The 26,510-nt window shown below is 48.2% G+C and overlaps 1 protein-coding gene across 1 annotated transcript in view; it reads right to left on the minus strand.

Moving 5' to 3' along the window:
* LIN54 (lin-54 DREAM MuvB core complex component) overlaps positions 1-26,510 on the minus strand; it is a 427,221-nt gene that overhangs the window by 221,268 nt on the left and 179,443 nt on the right. The window contains exon 4 of the mRNA XM_078676187.1: positions 2,168-2,304. Coding sequence (XP_078532313.1) covers positions 2,168-2,304 — 137 coding nt within the window. The remainder of the gene's footprint in view (positions 1-2,167; positions 2,305-26,510) is intronic.

Here is a 26,510-nt window from a genome sequence, read left to right on the forward strand (position 1 = left end):
TTGGCACTAGTACCCTCTGGTTCCACTTTTGTTGTTGTTGTGAGCCACTGGTCCCTTGTTGATGCCGCTTGTACCAGTTATTTACAAACCAAGCCAATACACCCCACCATCTCGCCGCTCCAGCCCCCACAGAACTGGTTCAACTATTCTATTTTCAGTTCATTTTCACTTGCTCTTTCATTTGTATGTTGAATACATATCTCAATGTTTTTAGAATGGCCTCTATTATCAGCTAAGTTTCTTATTCATCTTTGCAAGGCACATCTAGTCATATTTTATTTGCACAGGTCTAATATATTAGATAAGATTTTAGATAAGATTAAGAAGCCATACACTCACCTAAAATCATTTTGGGAACATGCCAAAGTAGTAGGGCGAGGTAAAACATCTGAGCAGTGTTTTTCAAAGCTTATGGATGGTACAGAGAATTTTAAACTGGATTTGCAAATCCTCCAGGAGCAGTGGGGTGCTTCTAGGCTGGGTTTACATGGTGGCATTTCCAGACATTTAGTGACAGTCCAGATGCCTAGTTCTACAGTCTTTGCATCCTGTCGGCAGACTTCTATGTTTTCAAGTGTGGAGCTCTTCAAAAACGCACAAGAACTAGGATTTTCACTAATCTCCTCAAAGGTCAATTTAGAACTCCCAGGGTTTGCCTCCATTTCTGTGGCTGCAGGTGAACCAAGTTTAGGAGGTTAGACAAAAAGGATGGTCTCTGTTTGCCACGATTAACACAAGGACTTCTATATTGGATCCGTTTAGAAACCTGATTCTTCTTTACATTCTATGTGGCACGTGGATGCAAATGTGGATTTGGGTGTTGTCCATCTAAGCATTAAGTATACCCTATGTTCTTCAAGGAGTGCGTGAAGATATTTAGCAGTAGGCTAAGAGTTATGACTCACATTTGGAGCTGAAAGAATCAGGATTGTAAAGTCAATAGCCCCTGCTTGTCGATTAGCAGTACCATCCTTCCCTACCATTGCATGATATTGGACTTTTCTGTATGTTTGTCCCTGAAAGGCTTTGCATCCTCATGATGACTGCAGAACTGGTTTCACATTTATAGTGGTGCTACAGCAGTGTACACAACTTTGCTGAAATGAAGGCAAACTCCAAGAAAGCAAAATTTAACAAAAGTAATCACAAGGATGAGGGACAGTTGAAAGAAGATTAAGAGAGTTCATTCAGGGGTGCGGGTCTTTCTACCTGCACCCCTGGGTGAGGAGCACATTGCCCAAGAAGTAAACCAAAAATCCATTCCCTATAACTGGCAACCTCCTCTTTCCTTCAACCCAACTCCCACCCCAAATATCTATTGTATGCATGCTAGCAAGTGCGTTTCTGTGGAACATGGTGGTATTAACAGAATCGTGATGCTGTATGTATGGACATACATTCTGGAAATGGAAAAGCCTGGTAGTTTCCCAGCGAAAGCCCAAAGTGTTGAATATGTGGCATTGTACGTCCAATATAGATCCATCTAGACCTGACCAATTTTGTGTAGTGTGGTCTTCTACTTCAGTATACAAAGCCAGGGGGAAAACTCACTAAAAATACCAAATACGAGTAGTATGGTGCAAAGGTAAACTGCACCAACGTACAGGTTTTTTCATTGCATTACAGAATTTGTCGTCATGTTTATTGTAGTGTAAAATCGTCATGTTTTTGTAGTGTAAAATGAGACGTACAAGAAGCCAAAATGCAAAAACAAAAACCTAGACTGCATGACCTTTGTAAGCACAGATTTGGAAACTATGAGTGCTCAGCAAAAGTAGAAGACTAGTGTGGGGGAAAAAGAGCTAAGCGTCAACCAGAATCCTCAATCTTAAGTGAGTGCTTAAAACACAATGATTTGTTATAAACCTCATGACATGTCTCAATCAATATCTTTGATGTAAAATGGAGTATTTAACAGGTGCTAACTACCCAACCATACTTGTTGATGCATGCGTATTTTAAGCCTTTACAGTTAGAGAAATTATAACAATATTTAAAGGACCGTCACATGACAGTAGTGGGGGAAACAAAGCGAAAAATGTACAAGGCTTTTTAAAAGGAAACATTCATATGTTAGGGCAGCTGGAAATATAGGTAATGGAAACTATCGAGTGACCGTTATAAAATCACAATTAACAACCCAAATAGGTTTTTAAAAGGTTTTCACCTTATTGGGAGACTTCAGCGGTGATATAGCTATTTTATTTGGTGATTGTGTTGTTAAAGTTGAACCAATACCTCCACTGTCAGAGATTGATAGGGTCTTTGGTGGTGTTCCGGGAGTATTAGGAGACAGCATCATCCCTGCAACGACAACAAAAATGCCACAATGTCATTTGTCTCATATTGTAAATGACATCTTAAGCAGCCACTTAGACAACGGCTACTGAAAGATGGGCAGATTATAAGCAAATTGACGAAGAGTACAGTTAAGGACAGACAGATTAATAACATATTGCACATGTTATTTTACACATACAAAAAGATAAATATATTGCGAATTAGGGTCTTACGTAATATTTCTGCTTATTAGTGACAAGGGATGTAAAGTATTGACTTAACCATATTATATGCCCATTGCCAAAGGACAAGGATACTGTGCTATAAAGAATACCAGGTGCACAGGAGAATGTTACGTACCTGTAATACTAGTTCTTCAGTACAGTTCATAAATGTGCGTACCTTGGATATTCCACAGCATAAATGTAAGGATCCCAGACTTTACAATTAGTATAGAAATATTTCACTTTGTAGCCTATAAACATCGCAAACCTATTTTAGCCGCAACATCGTTTTGTGTAATGTAGCAAATTCTCTGAATTATTAACGTTTCTAAGTTTACCAGGGGAGAGTGACTGGGAGGGTTGACTTGATGCAAGGGGACAGGTCTTTAAGGCGTGAATATAATCATTGAAATTGTAGAGAAAAGAACACGCACCTCTGTGCACAGGCGCTACCTCAATGGTCTAGGCTTCACTGTCCTTTACATTTTGCTTCTAACTGAAGAGGCACCAGGCAGAGGTGCCATTTGCCACCCTTGCTTTTCGTATCGGAGGCAGAGCCACTAGAGTCTTAGCTCAGATGAGATGCTCAGGTACAGGGCTTTTAATGGTGCAGAGGGGAGGAAGACCACATTGGTCTTTATGAAGAGGATTTGCTGCTCTTACGGGCTGAAATCAAGAACCAAGGCCCAGGTTGCTTAAAAAGCTTCAATTAAACAGCGAAGCCCATGGTGTGTGGGGCAACTGGAGAAAGTTGTTCTTAGTTTCCATTAAGGGAGGTTCTAGCTTAATGAATTAACAGACATGCCTATGTACTTAAAGTCAGAGTTTCAAATAACTTGGGATGCACGTTACACAGGACCCTAATTGTGCCAAGAACCTGAATCTCCCTCTACCTGTGACTACACTGCAAATGGATATGACGAGTTGAGCTAGCCGCCCTCTGAATATCCTGGGTAGGGAGATCGTATACAGGTAAGGTGCCTACATTGACATTTGGCAAGCAGAGGCATGTTTATTTCTTTGGTCAAAGCAGCTCCTGAGCACAGTTCTTGTTAAGTGGGTAGAGTTCACATTTGACCGCAGGGTGGCCATGGCATTTATCAGTCTATACTTCTGGCTTCGTATATTCTTATTTTGAAAGACTGATTCTTTGGGAAACTGGAGGGTCCAGCATAAAAAGGAGACTTAATGGGTAGTGACAACCCCCTAGGATTTACATTTGGTAAGCCTGTGCCCCGTCACTTCCAAAGGCACAGGGTTCTTCAATGGTTTAATTGGTATGGCAAAGTGACCCAAGAGGCACCCCTGTGGTGTGGTTGTTGGCTGAAGCATAGCACCCAGCTGACCGTGATCAGACAGTGGAACCAAATCAGAATCTCAAAATTGGGTGAAATGCGGCAGGGTAAGCAGATTAAATCATTTTAGATGTTACAAGCCAAATTTGGCCTGCATAAGACCGTTTTATAAATATCTCTAGGAGCGCCATACCCTCACATCCTATCAAGTTGACTTAACTGATCCTCTGCAGTACAGCCCACTAGATGTCAAAGGGATCACTAGTCCCAAGGTAAGGGAAGGGCTTCAATGCTGTATAGATGCCTCAACATGTGTGTGAAAACTTCCTAGGCAATCAAAAACAAGGAAACTAATGCAAGGAGGGACGGACAACTAAATAAATGCATATACATACAGGTATTATTTATTTATCAACAGACATATTTTATACACAAGGTTAGTATTGGTTTTAATAATCTATTTTGTTGTTGTGATTTATGAATTGTCTTTTTTAAACAACCTTGTGTATAAAATATGTCTGTTGATAAATAAATAATACCTGTATGTATATGCATTTATTTCGTTGTCCGTCCCTCCTTGCATTAGTTTCCTTGTTTTTGATTGCCTAGGAAGTTTTCACACACCTGTTTATTTCCCTGTCCTAGGAATCGTTATTTCTATTCAGGGGGCCCTTGTTTTTCACATATAGATGCCTCAACATACCTCTTGCCTCAGAGTTTTTATTGTGGGACCTTTTTCTATGTAGTCTAGGATTGCACTTTCCTCTTGACATGCCGGTCCTCTGGCAGTTTCGCTGGGTGTAATTCCCTTTTTAATTCCAGTGTTTGAGCCCTTCAGAGGTGCGGCATTGTTATACCCTACAGAAAGTAGGCTATTGCTGCGGTTTGATGGGGCTGTGGTCTCCAAGAGACTTCTCCAAGGTACTGTCCTAGGAATTCATTTACAGCTTTCCGAGTCATCAGTCTGGTCCCAAGTGTATAAAACAAATGTAAAGTCCACATTTGTAAAGCGCACAATCACCCGTAAGGATCTCTAGGCGCTGGGGGCCGTCGGGAAGATTAAGCGAGCTATTGCCCAGAGTCACATGGTGCTGGGCTAACCTGCCGCCGGAGCCGGGGATCGAACCGTGGTCCCCAGATTCCAGCGTCAGTCGCCCTGGCCGCGGCGCCACACCTCTTCCTGTGTGGATAGTGGGAGAGAGCCTCTCCTGTTTTAACAGCTAGGCAAGCATCAGGCCTGACTGGTCACCCTGTGCATGTAACCTCTGCCTATAGTTAGGGTATCCCAGCCTGTCTAGTGTGTCCCAAGTCGTATCCACCACACACTGTCCATCAAGGAGGTCTGCTTTGTTGGATCCCAGTTGTTGTATACCATTTAAGAGGTCCTCTGCTTGTTTAAATCATTTTGTAATTGCCTGTTCAAGTTCAGTAATTTGTATAGCGCACTACTCACCCAGAGGGTCTCAAGGCGCTTGAGGGAGGGAGGGTGCATTATTTATCGAATAGCCATGTTTTAAGCTGCTTTCTGAAGGAGAGGTGGTTCTGTGTGAGGCGGAGGGGAGTGGGGAGGGAGTTCCAGGTCTTGGTCGCTAAGTAGGAGAAGGATCTTCCGCCCATGGTGGATCTATGGATGCGCGGAATTGCGGCGAGGGCTTGATTGGTTGAACGTAGTTGGCGGGTGGGTGTGCAGAAGGACAGTCGTGTGTTGAGGCATTCGGGTCCTAGGTCGTAGAGGGCCTTGTGTGCGTGGGTGAGGAGACGGAATGTTATACTCTTGTTGACGGGGAGCCAATGGAGGTCTTTCAGGTGACCGGAGATGTGAGCTTGACGGGGTATGTCCAGTATGAGTCTGGCTGAGGCGTTTTGGATGCGTTGGAGTTTTTTCTGTAGTTTAGCTGTGGTTCCGGCGTAAAGGGAATTTCCGTAGTCAAGTCGGCTCGTGACCAGTGCGTGGGTGACTGTCTTTCTTGTCCCGGTGGGGATCCAGCAGAAGATCTTTTTGAGTACGCGTAGGATGTTGAAGCAAGAAGATGAGACAGCGTTGACTTGTCTGGTCATTGAGAGGGAGGAGTCCAGGATGAAGCCCAGGTTACGTGCGTGATCTGTGGGTATGGGTGCTGTACCCAGGGCCGGTGGCCACCAAGAGTCGTCCCAGGCAGAGGGGGATGATCCTAAGATGAGGACTTCCGTTTTGTCCGAGTTTAGTTTTAAACGACTGTTCTTCATCCACTCGGCTACTTCTTTCATTCCTTCGTGTAGATTGGATTTTGCGGTGTTTGGGTCTTTGGTGAGGGAGAGGATCAGTTGGGTGTCCTCTGCGTAGGAGATGATGCTGAGGTTGTGTTGTCGCGCGATGGATGCGAGGGGACTCATGTAAACGTTGAAGAGGGTGGGACTGAGAGATGAACCTTGAGGTACGCCGCAGATGACTTCGGTGGCTTCTGATTTGGGGGGAGGCAGACTCTCTGGGTTCTTCCGGCGAGGAACGAGATGATCCAGTCCAAAGCTTTTCCTTGAATTCCAACGTTGCTGAGGCGTTGTATGAGGGTGCTATGGCAGACTGTGTCGAAGGCGGCGGAGAGGTCGAGTAGTATGAGGGCAGCTGTTTCTCCGTTGTCCAGTAGTGTTCGGATGTCGTCAGTTGCTGCGATGAGGGCGGTTTCGGTGCTATGTTTGGCTCTGAAGCCGGCTTGTGAAGGGTCGAGGGATTTGTTGGATTCGAGGAAGGTGGCGAGCTGGCTGTTGACGGCTTTTTCGATAACTTTGGCAGGGAATGGGAGGAGCGAGATGGGGCGGTAGTTCTTGAGTTCCGTGGGGTCAGCTGTGGGTTTCTTCAAAAGGGCGCTTAGTTCGGCGTGTTTCCAGCTTTCCGGGAAGGTAGCGGAGTTGAAGGAACAGTTGATGACCTCGCGGGGATGGGGTGCGATGATGGAGTCTGCTTTATTGAAAATGTGGTGGGGACAAGGATCGGTAGGCGAACCTGAGTGGATGGAGTTCATCAGGCGGATGGTGTCTTCAGTAGTGATTGGGTTCCAGGCGTAGAGGTTGTTAGGGTGTTGTTTAGGTTCGAAGGTGGGTGGGGTGGACTGTTCTTCGGGCTGGTTTTCAAAGCTGTTATGTATGTCGGCGATTTTGTTGTGGAAGAAAGAGGATAAAGAGTCGCAGAGGTCTTGGGAGGGAGTGATGTCGTTGGAGCCGGCGGAGGGGTTGGTAAATTCTTTGACGATGTTAAATAGTTCCTTGCTGTTGTGGGCGTTGTTGTCGAGACGATCCTTGAATGCTGATTGTTTGGTGGATCGGATCAGTTGGTGGTGTTTGCGTGTGGCGTTCTTGAAGGTGGCAAGGTTGTCAGTGGTTGGTTTTTTCTCCAGGTTTTCTCGAGAGTACGACATAGCTTCTTGGATTTCTTAAGGTCATCGTTGAACCAGGGGGCCTTTTTGCTACCTTGTTTGAATTGATGGTTTTTCAAGGGTGCTAATTCGTCAGCGCTGTGGGAGATCCATTGTGTGAATTTGGTGGCCGCTTGGTTTGGGTCCGAAGATATGGCGGGAGGGTTTAGGTTAAGTGAAGTGAAGAGTTGGTCGGTGGTGATTTTGTTCCAATTTCTTCGAGGAATAGGTTGTGGAGGGTTGTGGGTCGTGGTCTGTTTGTAGCTGAAGTGAACGCAGCTGTGGTCCGTCCAATGGAGAGCGAGCTGTGGAGCCAATTGGGTGTTTCCATGCATTCCCCACTTACCACCACCTTAACAGCCTCCCATTCAGTTCGTCTACCGTCTGCTGACTCCCGATTGTGTTCCATATAGGTGCCATAGAGTCCCCTATACCTTGCCGAAATGAAAACAAGTTACTTACCTGTAACTTTGGTTCCCCAGTATTGGTAACTTTCATAGATTCCCATGCTTTGTATCATTCCCCGTCGTCGGAATGGGAGCCTCGGTAGTATAAAAACCATAGAAACAAAAGAGAACCTAGGCCTAGGCCTCATCTCATTTTGTATCCTATCACCCTCTTTTTGTAAAAAGAGACCAAACTTTTGCCAGGACCAATCAGAACAGCCTCACCCTCTAGAACCTTCCTGAGAGAGCCCAGAGCCTCAGATTTTCGTAGCCGTTGTGCAAACCGCCACTAACTCTGTAACAGACTGAGCTTTCCCAGGGGAGGCGGGCGGGCGCATGGGATCTATGAAAGTTACCAATACTGGGGAACCAAAGTTACAGGTAAATAACTTGTTTTCTTGCCCCAGTATTGGAACTTTCATAGATTCCCATGCTTTGTATCAGAGTAGCTAGCAGTAAATTCCCAAGAACACATTTTGGAAATACATGGCAACACCTAACCATATAAGCAATACATATAGCATAGCAAAACAAACAAAATGTGCTCACCAGGATGGAGGGATCGTAGGGAAAGCTCACCTCTCAATGAAACAGATTCCGCAGGACTGCTTGACCAACAGCCGCGTCGTCTCGTCCTGCAGACTCCAGGCAGTAGTGTTTCGTGAAGGAATGAGTACTGCTCCACGTTGCTGCCCTGCATATGTCCTTAATGGCAACTCCCGAAAAGAGAGCCACAGATGATGCCACCGACCTAGTGGAATGTGCACAGACTCTTCCGTCCAGTGGCTTGCCTGCTTCCTGATGACAGAATTGAATCGCACTGGAGATCCAGCGGGAAATGCCACTCTTTGTCAAAGACAACCCTTTGCGAGGTGCGCTGAATGACACAAACATTTGAGTTGACTTTCGAAAGGGACGTGTGCGCTCCAAGTAAAACTTTAAGCATCGTTGAACGTCCAAAGAATGTAGTATACGCTCCGCAGGCGTAGAAGGGTGCGGAAAGAAAGACTTTAGAATTATGGGTTCATTCAAGTGGAACTCAGATGGCACCTTAGGGATGAATTTGGGATTGGTCCGAAGTACAAGACCTTCTCTTGTAAATTGCAGGAATGGATGCACAATGGAGAGTGCCTGAAGCTCACCCACTCTCCTCGCTGATGTGAGAGCCACAAGAAGGGCTAGTTTCCAAGATAGGAACTTTAAATCTGCTTTGTGCACCGGCTCAAACGGAGCTTTCATGAGTTGCGCCAAGACAATGTTGAGCTGCCACACCGGCGGAGGAGGCCGGACCGGCGGATACATACGGAATAATCCCTTCAAGAATTGTTTAACAACCCTAGAGGACCATAAGGAAGGACCTGAAGAACTGCGCCGATACCGTGATATGGCTGCCAGATGTACCTTGAGCGATGAATGTGCCAGGCCCGACTTAGCCAGAGATAGCAAATATTGCAACAATTGATGAGGTTGGGAAGTGAAAGGATGGAGACCTTCCTGATGACACCACAAGCAGAATCGTTTCCATTTGGCTTTGTAAGTCTTATTGGTACTTGGTGCTCGGGCTTGAGCCAAGACCTCTCTGCATTCCCGCGAGAGTGTTAGATGACTGAATTCTCTGTGTTCAGGAGCCACGCCGTCAAGTGAAGCGACCTCGGGTCCGGGTGGTAAACCTGTCCCTGACTCCTGGACAAAAGGGACGGAATGGGCGTCAAGTGAATTGGAGGAGCTTGGGAGAGCCTCAGGAGTTCTGTGTACCAGAACTGTCTGGGCCATGCTGGAGCAATTAGAATCATCTTGCAGGGTTCTGCCTTCAATTTCTTGAGAACTCGAGGAATGAGGGGAATTGGAGGAAAAGCGTAGAAGAACGCGCTGTACCAAGCCATCGAAAGAGCGTTCCCCAGGGACCCCTGATGGTGAATTTTGCTTGCGTAGAACCGGCATTTGGCGTTCTCCGGCGAAGCAAAGAGGTCGATGGTTGGCTGCCCCCAAACCGAGAACACCCTGTCTAGAACGGATTGATTCAACTCCCACTCGTGAGTCACTTCCGTCTGTCGACTCAAGGCGTCCGCCTTGACATTGAGCGTTCCCGCCAGGTGCTCGGCTCTCAGAGTGATGTTGTTGAGAATCGCGAAGTCCCAAATCCGTTGAGCTTCTGAGGACAGAGTCTGCGATTTGGTACCTCCTTGTTTGTTGACATAGTGCATGGCCGTCGTATTGTCCGTCCGGACCAGCACTGAGCGGTTGCGCACTCTGGGCAGAAAAGCCTGCAGGACCAACCGAATGGCCGTCAACTCTAGGAAATGGATGTGGCACTGGCGCTGTCTTGGACTCCAGTGGCCACTGACCTGAAGCTCTCGGAGAACTGCACCCCAGCCCTCCAAGGAAGCGTCTGTTGTCTCTACCATGGGTGAAGGCGAAGTCCTGAACGTCAGACCTTGGGCGATATTGGATTTCAGAAGCCACCACTCGCTCGCTGTCCTCATCGTTGATGTCACTACCACTCTGTCGTTGAATGACCCCTCTGCCTGGCGCCATTGCTTGTCTAGCTCCTCTTGCAGAGGACGCATTCGCAGCCTGCAATGCGGTATTAAAGGATGACATCGATCCGAGAAGAGATTTGTATTGGCGGACCGACAGGAACTTTCTGCGGCAGAGTAGTTGAGCTGAAACCATCAACTTTTGTTGCCGCTCCTCTGAGGGACGAGCTGTACATTGCGTGGTGTCCAACACTGACCCCAGGAATCTGGCAGTCGTGGAAGGCAGTAGGACTGACTTGCGTTCGTTCAACTGAAGGCCCAGGCAACGGAACAACTGGAGGCAAGTAGACACCGCTTGCGAGGTTTCCTGGAACGATGGTGCCTTGACGAGCCAGTCGTCCAGGTAAGGGAAAACTTCGAGAGATTGTCGTCGAAGAAAAGCTGCCACCGGTGCCAATACCTTGGTGAACATTCTCGGTGCCGACCGAAGGCCGAATGGAAGCACTTTGAACTGGAAATGGCTCTTTCCCACTGTAAAGCGAAGGTATTGTCTGTGAGCTGGGTGTATTGGAATGTGGAAATATGCGTCTTCTAAATCCAGCGACGCCAAGTAGTCGCCCGGATTCAAGAGAGGAAGAATTTCCTGGAGAGTGACCATCCTGAAGGAGAGCTTTACGAGATAGGTGTTGAGCTCCTGAAGATCGAGGATGGGACGCCAAGTGTCTGCAGTCTTCCGCACCAGGAAGAATCTTGAATAGAACCCCCGACCCCTCTGAGAGAACGGTACCGGTTCTATCGTTCCTTTGAGGAACAACTGATGGGCTTCTAGATGGAGTAATCTCAGATGTCCTGTGCGGGTGGCGCCCGGAGCTCGTGTTGGAGGAAAGTTGTGAAACTCCAACGTATGGCCACTCTCTACGATGTTTAGGACCCACTGGTCCGAAGTGATTGACTTCCAACTGTCCAGACAAAGTGATATCCTGCCCCCCACTGATGTTATTGGGAGGGGAGGAACAGTAGGTAGAGCCGGGAGGCTGCTATTGTCGTTTGGTGTTGTCACGACCTTGCCGATGTTGACGGCCTCACGGAGGGTTGCGAGAGAAAGATGCTGATTGCCCTTGTCGCTGATTTGAGTACTGTGGTTTATAGGACTGGGAGGACTGTGAGGAATATCGCTGCTGGTTTCCTCTGTAAGACGCAAATCCTCTACCTCGTGCACCCCTAAAGGGGACCTTGCGATAGGAGAGTGAGCCCAAGGACTTTGCCGTGTCTGTGTCCTTCTTTATATTCTGGAGGGTATCGTCCACATGTTTCCCGAACAGCATCTCCCCATCAAACGGGAGATCCAGGATTCTGTTCTGGACCTCCTGACGAAACCAGGTGGCCTTCAGCCAACCCTGACGCCGTAACACAGCGGAGCCGGCCAAGGCCCGAAACGCCGTGGAAGCAATGTCCATTGCGCAGTCAATTACTTCTGCCGAAGATTTTTCCCCTTCCGCCAGCACCTTCTTGGCTTCCTCCTGTGTGGGCTCTGGTAATAGTTCCACGAATGGTTCCATGTCGCACCACATCTGGCGGTCATAACGGCCTAAGATGGCAAGAGCGTTCGCCGCTCGAACTAGCAAGCTGGCCATAGAGGAAAACCGTTTTCCAACATTATCCAGCCGTCTGCCGTCCTTGTCCGGGGGTGTGGTCAACGGTGTGGACGGATTCTTTGACTTGCTCTGTGCCGCCTGAGAAATCACTGAGTCAGGCTTCGGTTGACCAAGAAGGCAAGCTGGACTGCCTTCCGGAGCTTTATATTTCTTTTCCAGCCTGGGGAGTACTGGAATCACCGTGGCTGGACTCTGCATGATCTTTATGCCCTCCTCCCATACATGCTCAATGATGGGAATAGACTTGACCGATCTTTGAGATTGCTCTTTAAAGTCATACAGGAAACATTCCGATTCCTCTCTTGAAATAGGCAAACCAAATCTCTTTGCAGCCCGCTCCATCAGATGATGAAAACCACCTATATCCACCGGAGGGGAGACGGACGTGTCACGACCGGAGGCGTCCGGGTCATGTGGTGTACTATCCCCCTGATCCAAGTCTGGGTCCTGCAACGGATCAACCACGGGATCCACCTGAACCACCTCCTCATCCGAAGAGGTATCCTGAGTGACCTGCTGAACTGGTAAGGGGTCTGGTGTACGGACCCGCACCAACGATGACCTTGGCGGTGGTGAAGAGGAGACCACCGGAAGACTAGTAGTCGATTGCACCTGTGGCTGGATTGGAGGCGTAGGAGCCGCAGAGTGTCCAAGCGGTTCCGACGGAAACCGTTTGCGATAATCTTGAATCATCATGTGCAAATCAGAGATAAGTGAAGAGGGCATGGCCACCATGCCTTCTCCCAAGACCGGTGTGCGTTGTTCCTCTTGAACATACGGATGGAACTGCTGGCCATCAGACCGCTCACCATACTCCTCCGTGTCCGTGTCCTGTGTCTTAACATGTAAGTCTGAAGGACTATATGCCGGCCCATAATTCTCATCTTCCTCCTCCGAATCATCATCCAGCAGCATTGTTGGGAGATGGGAAGAGACTCGTCGTGGAGAAGTCATTTCCGGCGTAATTTTCATCTTCCGAATTGTCAACACCACTTTTTGGCCCGTCGACGGGCTCGTCGCCGGTGCCGTCGTCCCCGGAGCCGCCGTCGACGGCGGAGCCACCAGCGGAATCGTCGACGGTATCACATTCTTCGTCGACACAATCTTCATCGTCGACGATGTCGTCGACGGTCTCGTAGACGAACTCGTCGTCATCACCATCCTCGTCGGCGTTGAAGTGGTGGTCGTCGTCGACGTAGTTTTCGTCGTCGACGAAGCCGTCGACAGCACCTTGCCTGTCATCGTCGTCGACGATGAAGTCGTCAGCGTCGACGAACTCGGGATCTTAAACGCCGACGAAGTCGTCGTCGAGGGCAAACCAGCCGCCGACGAGCCCGTCGACGGCGGAACAGAAACAGCGGGAACTTTCACAGATGTAACCGTCGTCGACGTACCTGGTGTCTTCGTCGTCGACGGATGCTGTTTTTTGTCCTGACCAGATCCAGAAGTGACATCAGGGTGTTTGTCACTGGATTTACTCTTTTTGGACGGAGGAGAAGGAAGAGCAACCTCCTTTTTGTCTTTTAAGGCTGTAACACCACCAGCAGCCTGTCCCTGCCTCTCCTTTGCACTGCCGTGAGGAGATTGAAGGGGACCAGCCTTCTCAGACCTATCAGAGATCTTGTGAGAGGCATGAAGAGGGGCCTCCGAAGTAGAAGCAGCAGTAGGAGACCTACCCCTCTTTCTTGATCTGTGGGAGGAAGCACAAGATGTGGAATCCTCCTCGTCTGAAGAGATCACCTCCTTGCGAGTCTTCATTTTCTGCAGCCAGGTTAACAGTCGACCTTCTCTGTCACGAAGGGTCTTTGTGGAGAAAGTCCTGCAGATCTTGCACTCTGTGGCCTTGTGGTCCGGATAGAGGCAATAAATACAGTTCTCATGCTTATCCTCCACAAACAGGCGTTTTTTTCCCACAAGAGGCACAGGCCCTAAACAAGGCCTTCTTCTCCTTGTCAGACATCTCGAAGTTTTGAAGAAAAAGTTGAAGAAACAACCAGAAAGTGAGAAAGAGGAGACTCCCTAGCACAACGTGCGGTAGAAAAATCTGAGGCTCTGGGCTCTCTCAGGAAGGTTCTAGAGGGTGAGGCTGTTCTGATTGGTCCTGGCAAAAGTTTGGTCTCTTTTTACAAAAAGAGGGTGATAGGATACAAGATGAGATGAGGCCTAGGCCTAGGTTCTCTTTTGTTTCTATGGTTTTTATACTACCGAGGCTCCCATTCCGACGACGGGGAATGATACAAAGCATGGGAATCTATGAAAGTTCCAATACTGGGGCAAGGGTGGTGTCTATCCATTGGCCCATCCAGTATACAATTGAAGTCTCTCGTCCACCAGATTGGAATATCTTGGTAGGGTATTATCTGGTCACAGACCAGAGAGAAGTAACCCTGGTCATCTATGTTCGGCGTGTATGTGTTAATAAGACGCATCTCTGAGCAATCCAGTATACCATAAAGCACTATATAGAACCCTTTCATGTCGCCAATGGGTGTCCTGTGTTAGTAAGGTACTCCAGGGGCTATCCAGATCAACACCTTCCTAGCATATGCAGAGAATGTTGCAGAGAATAACTGGCCCCTCCACTGTCAACACACTTTATTCACTTCCTCTACTGTGAGGTGGGTTTCCTGTAAGAAAGCAATCTTTATGACATACAACCTGAGGTATGAGTGCACTCTATGAACTTTGATGTAGCCATTGAAGCCCGAATATTTCATGTGAGGAATTTCGGTTCCATGTGGATGTTGATATTTTGTTCCTGTGGTCCCACCCCCGAGCTTTCCTCACCCCCAGGATTCAGTTCCAGTGCTAAATTAATGTTGCTGTCATGACGTGTCTCCTTATGTGCCATGTGTCGAAAGGTAGCATCCCCACCTTGGGTAAACACAGTGAAACACCTGTAACAAACCTAGAAAACACTGATTAGCCAATCCTTCTGTGAGTTTAAAGGGACAGTTTCCGGGTTCCACTCTGGCCGTAAGGACCACTAGGCTGCCTCCTGATCTATTGAAGAAAGGTAGAAGTAAGTTGGAGAGGGGGGCAATCCAGCCCTTGTGTTTAGCAGATCAGTGTTCAGCTCTGTTGTAGTTGTCCATGAATTGAAATATATTGACTAGTGTTGTTGGTCCTTTCGCAACGCTGCTGCCATTCGACATTTGTTTCTGTGACTCAGCTCAGTCATGTCTACGCCTGCAGTCTGCTTTAGTGTTCCTGTTAATTCCCAGACTTCTTTCTGTGTCCTCCTTTGTGGCTGAGCCACTCTGCCTTGTCCGTACAATCCAGGTCACGTCTCCCCCATCCGTTATTCTTCAGGCAAATCCCCAGCTGCTGTGGATTCGACCTGTGGACGTGTATCCATGAGTGTCCGTTCCAACTACAGGGTGCGGTCGTGCTGTACCACTACCCTGATGTTGGTGTCAGTTGGTCCCCAGACCCTCTCTCTTCTGCCTGTGCATCTGTTAGTCCCTCATCGGCCAACCCTACCATCTCACATCAGGGTGCACATCAATTTTTCTCCACATTCCAGGCAAGCCCAGACATCCTTTAGGGTGATGATAAAGTGGGCTCTCCCCTGATGTATCACTGAGTTTGGCCGGGTAGAGGCGCATATACTTCAAGTTCATGGAACTGAGCTTAGCTTTAACTGCAGCGAATGTCCTTCACAAGCCTTGCACTTTTGTATATAAATGGGGAAAACACTCCTATAATCTGATTTTCAAAGAGTACTACCCCAGATTTACTTTGCCATTGTGTGTCTCTGTTCCTGAGTTAAGGTTCCTAGCTGTATCAACTCTGGGGGGTGACCCTAGTGGAGGCCTCTGTACCAGAGCGAGGTGTGCTCGCTTGATAGCAAAGAGATGGGGGAGACCATCTGGTTTCACTACTTGTTTGATCCATTGCTACCAAAACAGCTTTGCAAACATACCCTCAGCTTGCTCTGGAAACCCCACAAAGCGCAGATTATTTCTACGCAATTTGCTTTCCTTTTCTTCCGGCTTGGATTCCAGGATATGTGCAGTCTCCGACAGGGAAATAACCATGGCCCTTGACTCCTTGACTGTCTGGTGGGTCTCCTAAGTTCTCTCACTGACCTTGAGTAGGTCCGCCCTGAGCAGTTTAATCTCTATTGACACCAATCAATTTTGTTTTGTTCCAGATTGTCTAGACTGTTCAATTGCTGGCAGCATCTGTGTCCCCGGTGGGCTCTGGCTGCTTGGTACCCCAGCGTGTGGGGTCACCTCCAAAATCCTTGTTTGCCCTTTCTGTTCCCCCTGATTAGCAGTCTATCCATGTCAGCTGGGTGCCTCTGTGGAGTTTGCTGGTGGGGCGGATCCTGCCAATACCATGCAGGTGCTTCTCTTCTGCTCTAGCCAAGGCCTTCTGTCTGGGAGAGGTGTGGCGCCGCGGCCAGGGTGACTGACTCCGGAATCTGGGGATCATGGTTCAATCCCCGGGGCCGGCGGCAGATTAGCCCAGCACTATGTGACTCTGGGCAATAGCTTGCTTAATCTTCCCGACGGCCCCCAGCGACTAGAGACCCTAACGGGTGATGGTTCGCGCTTCACAAATGTGGATTATTATTCTGTCTATCCATTCCTTCACACACCTGCTGGCAGTGGTGGTATTCATAGCTTTGACCCGCTGCTTTACAGTCATCAAGATATGTTCTTATTCTCCACCCAAATAGTGTAGCAGTGCATGATGTAGACGGCATTGCTTTTTCATCCGTTGGCCTCTGCAGCTGGGGGAGGTTCCAGAGGTCCGCTGCTAGGGCCACTTCGCAGTGGCGTGTATGCATGCTCTCCACCTAGAGTCCCAACGCTAGGCAGGCCTGTTCAATATATGGCTCCCTGCCTTGCCTACTGCAGGATGATAAATCCCACACACTCAGCATCTAGGCTTCTCCTTTACTGTTTTTTATAGGGTCTCTGTGCCAGGCACCTCTCTCCAGAATGCGCCTTGCAGCCCCATCGTTACAGGAGAACCCGGCAGCAGCTGCTCTTTCCTCTAGGCTCCATCCCCCAGACTCTGCAGAAATCTCCCGTGGTCCAGTCCTCGCTCCCAGTCATCTCTGGTGGTCACAGCCTTGTACTGCCACTCTCTCAGTATAGGTGCATTTGCATTGTCACCTCCTTGTTTCAGGTGCACCCGGTAGCAGCTGCTCTTCGCTCCCGTCTCCGGCCCCAGAGCTCAGGGAATATCCACCTGGGGGAAAAAATCTCAATTGTGGTCCCCAGTGCAGGATGCACTCCTGGTCACCGTAACCTTTTCAGTGCCTGGGTACAATCAATTGCCAGCCAGAGTCACCATTGGCCTTTCGGTCGCCATCTTAGTTTCTTAGTGGTGCAACACACTGAATAGCCATTCTTAAATGTTTACTGAATTTTGCAACCTTGTATCTGTGTAAATCTGATTTGCAGCAAAAAGGTTTGTGGTCCAATACATATATATGGACCCAGGATGCAGGAGAATCTGGAGGGGCCCACTGGAGCACCAGACTAGCACGTCCGCATCCCCATCTGGTCAGGCCACACCAGACTCCTCCGATACCTAAGAAAATCCTCCTTAGAAGCCATTAAGAGAGGGATGCGGGCTTCCAGCAAATTGATAGATATATCTGCGCAACCCAACGTTGCTCTTTGATAGACCAACCCTCACAGTCAAAAACTTTGGGTTCAGGTTAAAAGGCAATTCTCTGCCAAATAACTTCAGATATTGCTCGGACTACCATTAAATTGGAAATCTTAAAATGCCCCACTGCAATCAACTCAGATCACTCTATTCTACTGGCCAGCTAGCGTTAAATTATCTACAGTGATGTCATCTCCTTCCCCAATGTGTCTGATTTTGACGAATCCAGACTTCCTACAGTATATAACCGATATTCTGTAGATGGTTTCGGAGAGATATAGCTACTCTTGCAGATTTCTATCAAAAATGTTACGCCCCTGATATCCATAGATATTGTTCAGCACTGGAAGTTGGATGGAAGCTAAGAACATCATTTGATGCAACTAGTGCATTGGGCTTACCCAGAACCTTGTCAAAGACAGACTACGACGGACCTCATGCCCACAGAATCTCCTATGAAGAACCACATGTCTAAAAAGTGCATTACCCATTTCTATCAACTGTTAGATGCCCCGCCAGTGGATTTCAAACTGCCCTTAAATAGGAGTTGGAATTAGGAATTTGCATGGATGTAACCTCTTGTATTCATATATGAGAACACGCTATGACATTCTCTATATGCACACCATGTATAGAAAACAGTTACAAAAAAACATTGCGATAGTACTTGACGCTGGTGTATTTGGTGCCACCGTTGGTACCCCTGGAATGGTTGTATTGCGAGAGAAAGGGGTATTATGTAACATATCTGGTGGTCTTGTGAGGAGGTCCAGCCATTCTGGAAGGATATAGTAATAAGCATTAAGGAAAGAGTAGGGTTGGAGCCCAGACTGAATCCTGTGACTATGATTTGGGGAGGCATGGGGAAGATTCTGAAAACCCACTGAACTTACGGGGTTCCCTTTTTTTGGCTCCGACATATCCCATGAAGAGTTGACCGTCCACTAGGATCTATTCAGTGTAGTCAAGTTAGAACGACAACACTCTTTTTGGGTGGAACCTCTCCTTTTCCTTAAAGGGATGAGGCGGAGCATAAAAGGTAGGCAAAGTGATGGACTGGCTTATGTGAAACAGGGTAACCACCTGAGGCAAGAAGGATGAACAGTTCAGAAGGACCAGTTTGTCTGGGAGGAAAGAGATGTATGGAGGCTGGTATGACAGCGCCTGCAGTTCACTAACCCTCCGGGCAGATGTAATTGTCACCAGAAGGGCTGTCTTGATAATGAGAAGTCTAACAGGGCAGGTATGAAGCTGCTCAAAGGGAAGGGAACACATACTCTAAAAGTAAGAACCAAGTTAAGGTCCCATTGAGGCACACCGGAGGGGAACTGGAAGAAATGCGCGCTGGAAACCTTTAAGGGACCCATTTACAATAGGGGACTTGAAGACAGAAGGCTGACCTGGCAGCCGCAGGAAGGCGGAGATGGCAGATAAATAACCCTTCAACGTGATCAATGCAGAGCCCTACTGGGCCAGGGTAAAGATAAACAAAACAATCTGGGAAAAGGGTGCAGATAAGGGGTCAACCTGCTTGGCTGTAAACCATGACACAACTTGCTTTAACGGCCGGCGTATACCATCTTCGTAGTGGCACGCTGAGCTGCCAAGATAGATTTACAGACTTTAACCGGAAGGTTGAAAGTTGTCAACTGTCGCCACTCAATCTCCACACATGAAGGTGGGGCATTAACCGGTTCATGTCTAGAACCCTCCCCTGCTGCTGCAACAGAAGATCCTCCCTAAGGGGCAGCCTGGTCAGAGGACTGATTAGTATCCCAAGCTGTTGGGCATGGCAGACTCACTGAACAGTCCAGAGCCACAAGGATGACTTAGGCCCAGTTGTTCCTGATCTTCTTGAAGACTAGGGGCAGGAGCAGTATGGCATACATGAAGCCGGAGCTCCACTCCAGACAAAAACATCTGAGCGAGAGAAGCCTTGGAAACTCCAGCATGCAGGAATTCTGACATTGACCACTCTTGGTGGTGACATACCGATCTAACCAAGACTCTCCCCACTTCTGAAAGAGACCTTGTACCGCCTAAGGATGGACACGCCATTTGTGATACGTTAGGCATCTTCAGGTGAGTTAGTTTGCTCTGGCGTTCAGAGATTCCACCAGGTGTTGAACCATCAGGAAAATGCCTTGATGTTCCAGCAATGTACAGAGACGTAGGGTCTCTAGACAAGGCGTCCATGACCCCACGCCACCCTGTTTGTTGCAGTACCATATGGCGGTGTTGTTGTCCATGAATACAAGAACTAGCCTTCCCTTGATGGAGAGTAGAAAGGCTTTCAATGCCAGTTGGATCGCTTGGCGCTCCAACAAGTTGATGTGGAACCCGGATTCCGTTTGAGACCAGAGACCCATAATCTCCACCTCTCCCAGATGGCCGCCCAGGAGTGATGTACCTGTCACTACTGTCAGATGTGGTTGGCGAAGAGAGAGGAGTCTGTCGCTGACCCAATCGTGGTTCATTAACCATCACTGCAGATCTTTTGCAGTGCCCTTCGAGATCTGTACCATGTCAGAGAGATTTCTCTGATGCTGTGCCCACTGGAACTTTAGGTCCCACTACAGAGCATGCATATGCCAGCTGGCAGGTGTCATAAGCTGGAAACAGAAGGCAATGAGGCCCAGCAGCCTCAGAGTCAGTCTCACCGAAATCCAGGATAGGTGCTGAAACATTGCTATAATAGCCTGAATATCATGGACTCGCCATTCGGGAGGATACGCCTGAAACTTCACTATGTCCAGTACAGCTCCGATAAAAGGAAGCATCGCGGAAGGGGTCAGGTGTGACTTTGGCACGTTGATAGTGAACCACAGCGAGGGCAGGAGGTCTGCCGTTGTTTACAGGTTGAAGATAGCTATCGGGGAGAGCCTTCTTTCAACAGCCAGTCGTCGAGATAGGGGAAGACTGACACCCCTGATCTCCGCAGATGAGCTGCAACCACTGCCATCACCTTAGTGAACACCTGACGAGCACTGGTAAGGCCAAAGGGGAGCACTGTCAACTGAAAATGCTCATGGCCTACCATGAACCGCATGTAACTTGTGTTGTCAGGCAGGACAGGGATGTGAAAGTATGCATCCTGCAAGTCCAACATTACCATCCAGTCTCCTGGGTCCAGGCAGACAAGACTTGAGCGAGCGTGAGCATTTTTAATTTCTCCTTTTTCAGGAAGAAATTGAGAGGGTGCAGGCCTAGACTGATCTGGCAGACGCAGGAAGGCAAAGATGGCAAATAAAAAATAACTTTGACGTGCCCAATGCAGAACCCTGCTGGGCCAGGGTAAGGGTGAACAAAAGAACTTGGGAAAGGGGTGCAGATAAGAGGTCAATCTGCTTGGCTGTACACAATGTCACAAGCTTGCTCCACAAGCCAGTGTATACCATCTTAGTGGAGGAACACCGCGCTTCCAACATTACAGACTTTGCTGGAAGGTTGTAAGCTGTCAACTGTCACCTCTCAATCTCCACTCATGAAGGTGGAGTGTGGACAGGTTCGGGTGGAGAACCCTTCCCTGCTGCTGCAACAAACGATCCTCTTAAAGGGGAAGCCTAATCGGAGGACCGATGGCCATGCTCAACAGCTCGGGATATCAGACTCTCTGAGCCCAGTCCGAAGCCTCAAGGATGACTTGGGCCCGGTTGTTCCTGATCTTCTTGAGATCTCTGGGCAAGAGTGATATGGGCGAAAAGGCATACATGAGGCTAGAGCTCCACTCAAGATGAAAAGTATGTCTGAGCGAGTGAGTAGCCTTGGAAACTCCAGAGCACTGAACTGCTGACATACGCACTCTATTTCACTGCACACTACTCTGTACCACTGTAATCAAAGCCACTGCACGCTATGCTACTCTACTCTATGCCAGTGCACTCTACGTCACTCTACTCCGCAGTACTGCATTCCTTGCTAATGCACTCTACGCCAATGCACTCTACTCTGCATCACTCCACTCTATGCCACTGCACTCTGCAGCAATCCACTTTATTCCACTGCACTCTACAGCACTATACTCTGCACCACTCTACTTTGCACCACTCTAGGCCACTGTAATCTATGCCATTCTACTCTGCAACAATGCATTCTACGCCACTGAATTCTACGCCACTCTAATCTGCATTACTGTACTCTATGCCACTGCACTCTAAGCCGCTGCACTGTACGCCACAGCACTTTATACAAGTTCACTCTAAGCCACTGTACTTCACTCTATACTGTACTCTACATCTCTGCACTTTACACCAACGCGCTCTACTCCACTGCACTCCATGCTACTGTATCCTGCTCCGTACCACTGTAATCAACGCCACTGTACTGTACCCCACTCTACTCTATACCAGTTCACTCTAGACCAATGCACTCTACGCCACTCTACGCTGCAACACTTCACTCTATGCCACTGAACTCCACACCATGCTACTCTGCAGTACTGATGTCTATGCCTATGCACTCTACGCCACTGCACTCTACAACACTATGCCAATGCGCTCTACACCAGTCCACTCTATGCCACTCCAGGCGACTCCACTCCTTACCACTCCAAAACACAACACTATGCCACTCCACTCTACTCTTCGCCATCTTACTCTACAACACTCCATGCCACTCTCCTCTATGCCGCTAACTTTTAGCCATGCTGAACAGAAGCTACACTGGTGTACGAGATCACTCCGTAGACCTCCGTCCTTCTTGGGCACCAGAAAATAGCAGGAATAACCACCACAACGTACTTGATGCAGGCACCCTTTCTATTGGCTAAGAGAGCTGGAACTTCCAGGCGGACTAAGAAGATATGGCTCTCGCCAGCCTGTTGCAGGGAGGAGGGGTATTCCCGAAAAGGTAGGGGCACTAGCCCCTTCGGAATACCTGGGGAACCCAGTGGTCGGATGTTATCGACCTCCAGTGGTGCAGATGATGGGTTATTCGGCCTCCCACTGGATGACCATGACAGTTGGAGGGCAAACTGAAGAGGCTCGAAGGCTGCCAGGGTGCTGGTGGACTGGCCCACCCTTGGGCTACCTGACCCACGAGGTCTGTGGGTATCGCGTCCTCGGTCACACAGGGGCTGGGAAGCTTGCGTGCAGTGGAGGTTAGGCCGGTAGAGACTAGGCTAGAAGCCCCTTCTGTGGCCATGAAAGGAGCAAAAGGCGGATTGGGGTTGGTGAAGGCAAAGGAAAGGCTCAAGGACCTGGCAATAACTCTGCGGTCCTTGAAGCACAGAGTCCACCTTGTCGCCGAAGAGATGGAAGCCATCAATGGGCATGTCCTTGAGAGAGGCCTGATATGCCCCAAAAAGCTAGTGGTTCTCAACCATGCGTGGTGCCTAATGGCCACAGCAGATGAAACCTCTCTACCTATCGAGTGGGTCATATACAGCGCACAGCATATGGCAAATATAGCTGTGTCCCTCCTGTCAGCAATTGCTTGGGAGAGTATGGCTCTGGCCTCCTCCGAGACCATAGGCAGCACCTGCGCAACAGAGTCCCAGAGCGAATGGGTCGGACTGGGCTATAGGGCATCTGCCAGAGGCTGGTTTCACAGTTCCATGTGTGGCCTGCTTTCTGGCAGTTTGTGGGCCTATTTCGTAGTCTGGTAGGTACTTATACAGCTTACCCGTACAAGTTCATAACTGCTCAGATTTACAAATGTGCACACTTTTTTAGCTATTCCATTCGCTAACGGTGGGCACTTTTATTTTCTATCCCAGTCTGACCCTGATAGTAATTGCCCACACTACACATGTTCACCGCATCTGCCACGGAGCCCAGGCTCATAAACTCTGTGAGCCTGTAACATACACTGTGTGATGGGCCAGGCAATTCCCCGCCTACTATGCCAGCGAGGTCAGTAAACAAGTGAGCTACAACCCATCCACAGCCTTGGGAACGAAGGAGAAACTTATCGCAGAGAAGGCAAAACTGCTGCGCCTAGCCAGTACCCTAGTCTATGAGGAATACAACAAGAATTGTTTGCGGGTTGGTGACAGGACAGGATTGTTCATAATAATTCCAGAGTGGTGCAAGGCAGTCTGTTGTGGTCCGGCTTCAGGAGGTGCAGCGTTTCTACAGGAACGTGAAGACTAAAAGAAATTAACTTAACTTTCACTCTGGGTTTGCCACTATGAGGAACTAATCTGTGATTCAGAAAGTGTTCCACAATGAGGAGTATAAATGGGTAGCAAAACTTGATTATATTCAGAACTCTCACATTTGCAGACCGCCTTTGTTATTTCAAATCATATTTTCGGATTAATCCAGCGCACAACAAGCAACAATGATTAGGGTGCTTTATTGTTGCATGTGGCTTTCTAGCTAGTGCACTAGCAGCTACCACAGAGCATCTCATTTGTTCGATTTCACTGATACTACAAGCATCGTTCAGAGCATCAATAATTCCACAGTTGTCACCACCACTAACTTTCCTCCCTTTCTCTGGAGGATCCAGGGGACTCATAGGTGGGTTCAGGCAATAAGATTTCATAATACTCCACAACTTATTTGAACCAGAGGAAGACGCAAAGGGTGGTTATGTAAGCCTGTTCTTTAAGTGTATGAAACAGAGGAAAATTTGAAATAAAAAATAATTTTGTAGACTGATACAATTTTTCCTCTATCAATCAATCAGTATTTACATACGAGGGTTACCCCAGATGGTATCCAGGAGCTGAGGTTCGCAGGTTTTTCATCGTGGAGCCAGGACTTGAGTCCCTTCCTGAAATTCAAGAGCGACGGTGCGGTTCGGAGGTGTACGGTGAGGTTGATCCAGTACTTGGCGGAGAGGAACAAGAAGGAACAACCTCCACTGTGACTTCAGCAGATGTGGGGGACTTGTGCGATGGTGAGGGAGGCGGAGGAGTGTATGGAAGCAGGAGTATACCGCGTTGACCTGGCGCTTCATTGTGAGTGTGGGGTCCAGGATGGTGCAGAGGTTGCTGGGGGGTTCGCAGGGGTTGGTGTGGGTCCGATTTCGATGGGCAACCATGTGTACCCATGGAGAGGTGTTCCTCCTGAAATTCAACACTTCGGTCTTGTCAGAGTTCAGCTTTAGGCAATTGGACCTCATCCAGTTGGCTACGTTGGTCATGGTGTTCCAGAAGTTCGATCTGGGGGAGGAGGGGTCTTTGGTGAAAGAGAGGAGGAGTTGGGTGTCATCAGCGTAGGAAATGGATGTTGAGTCCATGTGTACGGACGATGTCGACTAGTGGAGTCATGCAGACATTGAACAGGGTGGGGCTGAGGGAAGAGTCTTCTGGGATGCTGCAGATGATGCTCTTTTGCTCCAAGGTGAAGGGTGGTAGGTGAACTGTCTGAGTGGGTCAAGAGAGGAAAGAGGTGATCTACAGAGCGTTTACCTGAATCCTGATGTGGTGGAGACTTGTGATGAGGATGTGGTGAGAGACGGTGTCAAAAGCGGCTCAGAGGTCGAGGAGGATCAGGGCAACTGTCTCACCTCGGTCGAGAAGGATTCCGATGGTGTCGGACACTGGGATCAAGGCGGTCTAGGTGCAGTGGTTAAAAGTATTCGTTTACTTTTTACTGCTTTAACGACATCCGTGCTGCCACGATTTACCGCCGGTGCTGGGCCCCAATGTTAGTGGGTGTGGTCATGACGGAACGGTTCCGTCATGAGCACAGCTCGACGGATGCTCATGACGGAACCGTTCCGTCATGAGCATCGAAGGGGTTACATTTCTTGTCTTCCTTTTATGTGATCTTCTTCCCACCTGTTTGCTTTCCTTATCTCTAGGCGGGTGGGACGCATGTGAATCCAGAAAAAAAGCATTGAGCTGCAAAACCACTCCTACTGGTAAGTAACCATTTCATTTTGCAGCATGAATCCTTTTCTGTCCTTGGGATGGTAGGGGTTAGATGTGGAATAATTTGTGAACAGGAGTTGAAGTACTTTCTGCCCACCTATGCTTCCTTTGACAGTTGTATATGCACACAATAATGCTTGGTAAAAGTAAGTTGGGATGTTCATGTAGCGGCTGCACATATAGTGTCTATTGGCACACTGGCCATAAAGGCTAGGGTTGCCCCTTTTTCCTTGCTGAATTGCTTTTGGGTGTGAATGTGCTTTCCTGCTGAGGAATAGCATATTTTAATTGCTTCTAACATCCAACGCGCAATTGTTCCGTTGGAACAGGTGCACCCTTGTTAGGTTTAGCCTAAAAGACTAACAATTCACCCCCTTTACGGAATTGCTTTGTTTCCTGCAGATAATATAGTAATGCTCGTCTTAAATCCAGGGTATAAAGACTTCTTTCCAGTTGTGTTTGAGGATTCTTGAAGAAAACCGCTAATTGAATGCTTTGATTTATGTGAAATATATTTACTATCTTAGTTAGGAACTGGGGATTGGTCCTAAGAACTATCTTTTCCTTGTGGATTTGCATGTATGGTTCCTTAATGGTTAATGCTTGTAGTTCACTTTCTCCTTAGTGATGTTATTGCTATCAAGAAGGCAGCTTTTATTGTGGTACGCCGAAGTTCTGCCTTGTGCATAGGTTCCAAAAGGCTCTGCCATAGGCTGTGCTAGAACAGTGTTTAAGCTCCACATAGGTGCTGCAATTCTTTCTGAACCTTCTAGGAACCTTTTGATGTGAACAAACCTTTATATGATGCTCACCTGGTGTAAGCTACAATTGCTGTCAGTGTACCTTCAGGCTTGAATAGTTGATTGCACGGTCTAGTAAGTGGGTAAGATATAGTAACACTGTTTCCCGTGTATGTATTGAATCTAGGGTATTGTTATCTTTACACCACATGAGATACCATTTCCACTTAGCTGCGTAGCATTGTCTGGTGGTTGGCTTTCTTGCCTCCTTTAGTATTTCCATTGTTCTTTGTGGTAGATTTAGGTATCCAAAATCTATGCACTCAGGCGCCAGGCTGCTAGGCTGAGTGCTGCTGGTCCTTTTTTGTCTTCAATCTGATTATTTGTCCCATGGACAGTTCGGGTAGGTTGAAGTCTTGTCTTGCCTTTTATGGGGCTACGAGGATTAGATTTGTACCTGGTTGTCTGGCCTTCTCCAGAACCCTCTGTAGTAAGGGGGCGGGGACCCAGTGGAGGGGGTCGGAGGAAAGGTGTAAGCAAATTTCTGT

Source organism: Lissotriton helveticus, chromosome 2_1, assembly GCF_964261635.1.
Source record: "Lissotriton helveticus chromosome 2_1, aLisHel1.1, whole genome shotgun sequence".
Classification (NCBI taxonomy): domain Eukaryota; kingdom Metazoa; phylum Chordata; class Amphibia; order Caudata; family Salamandridae; genus Lissotriton; species Lissotriton helveticus.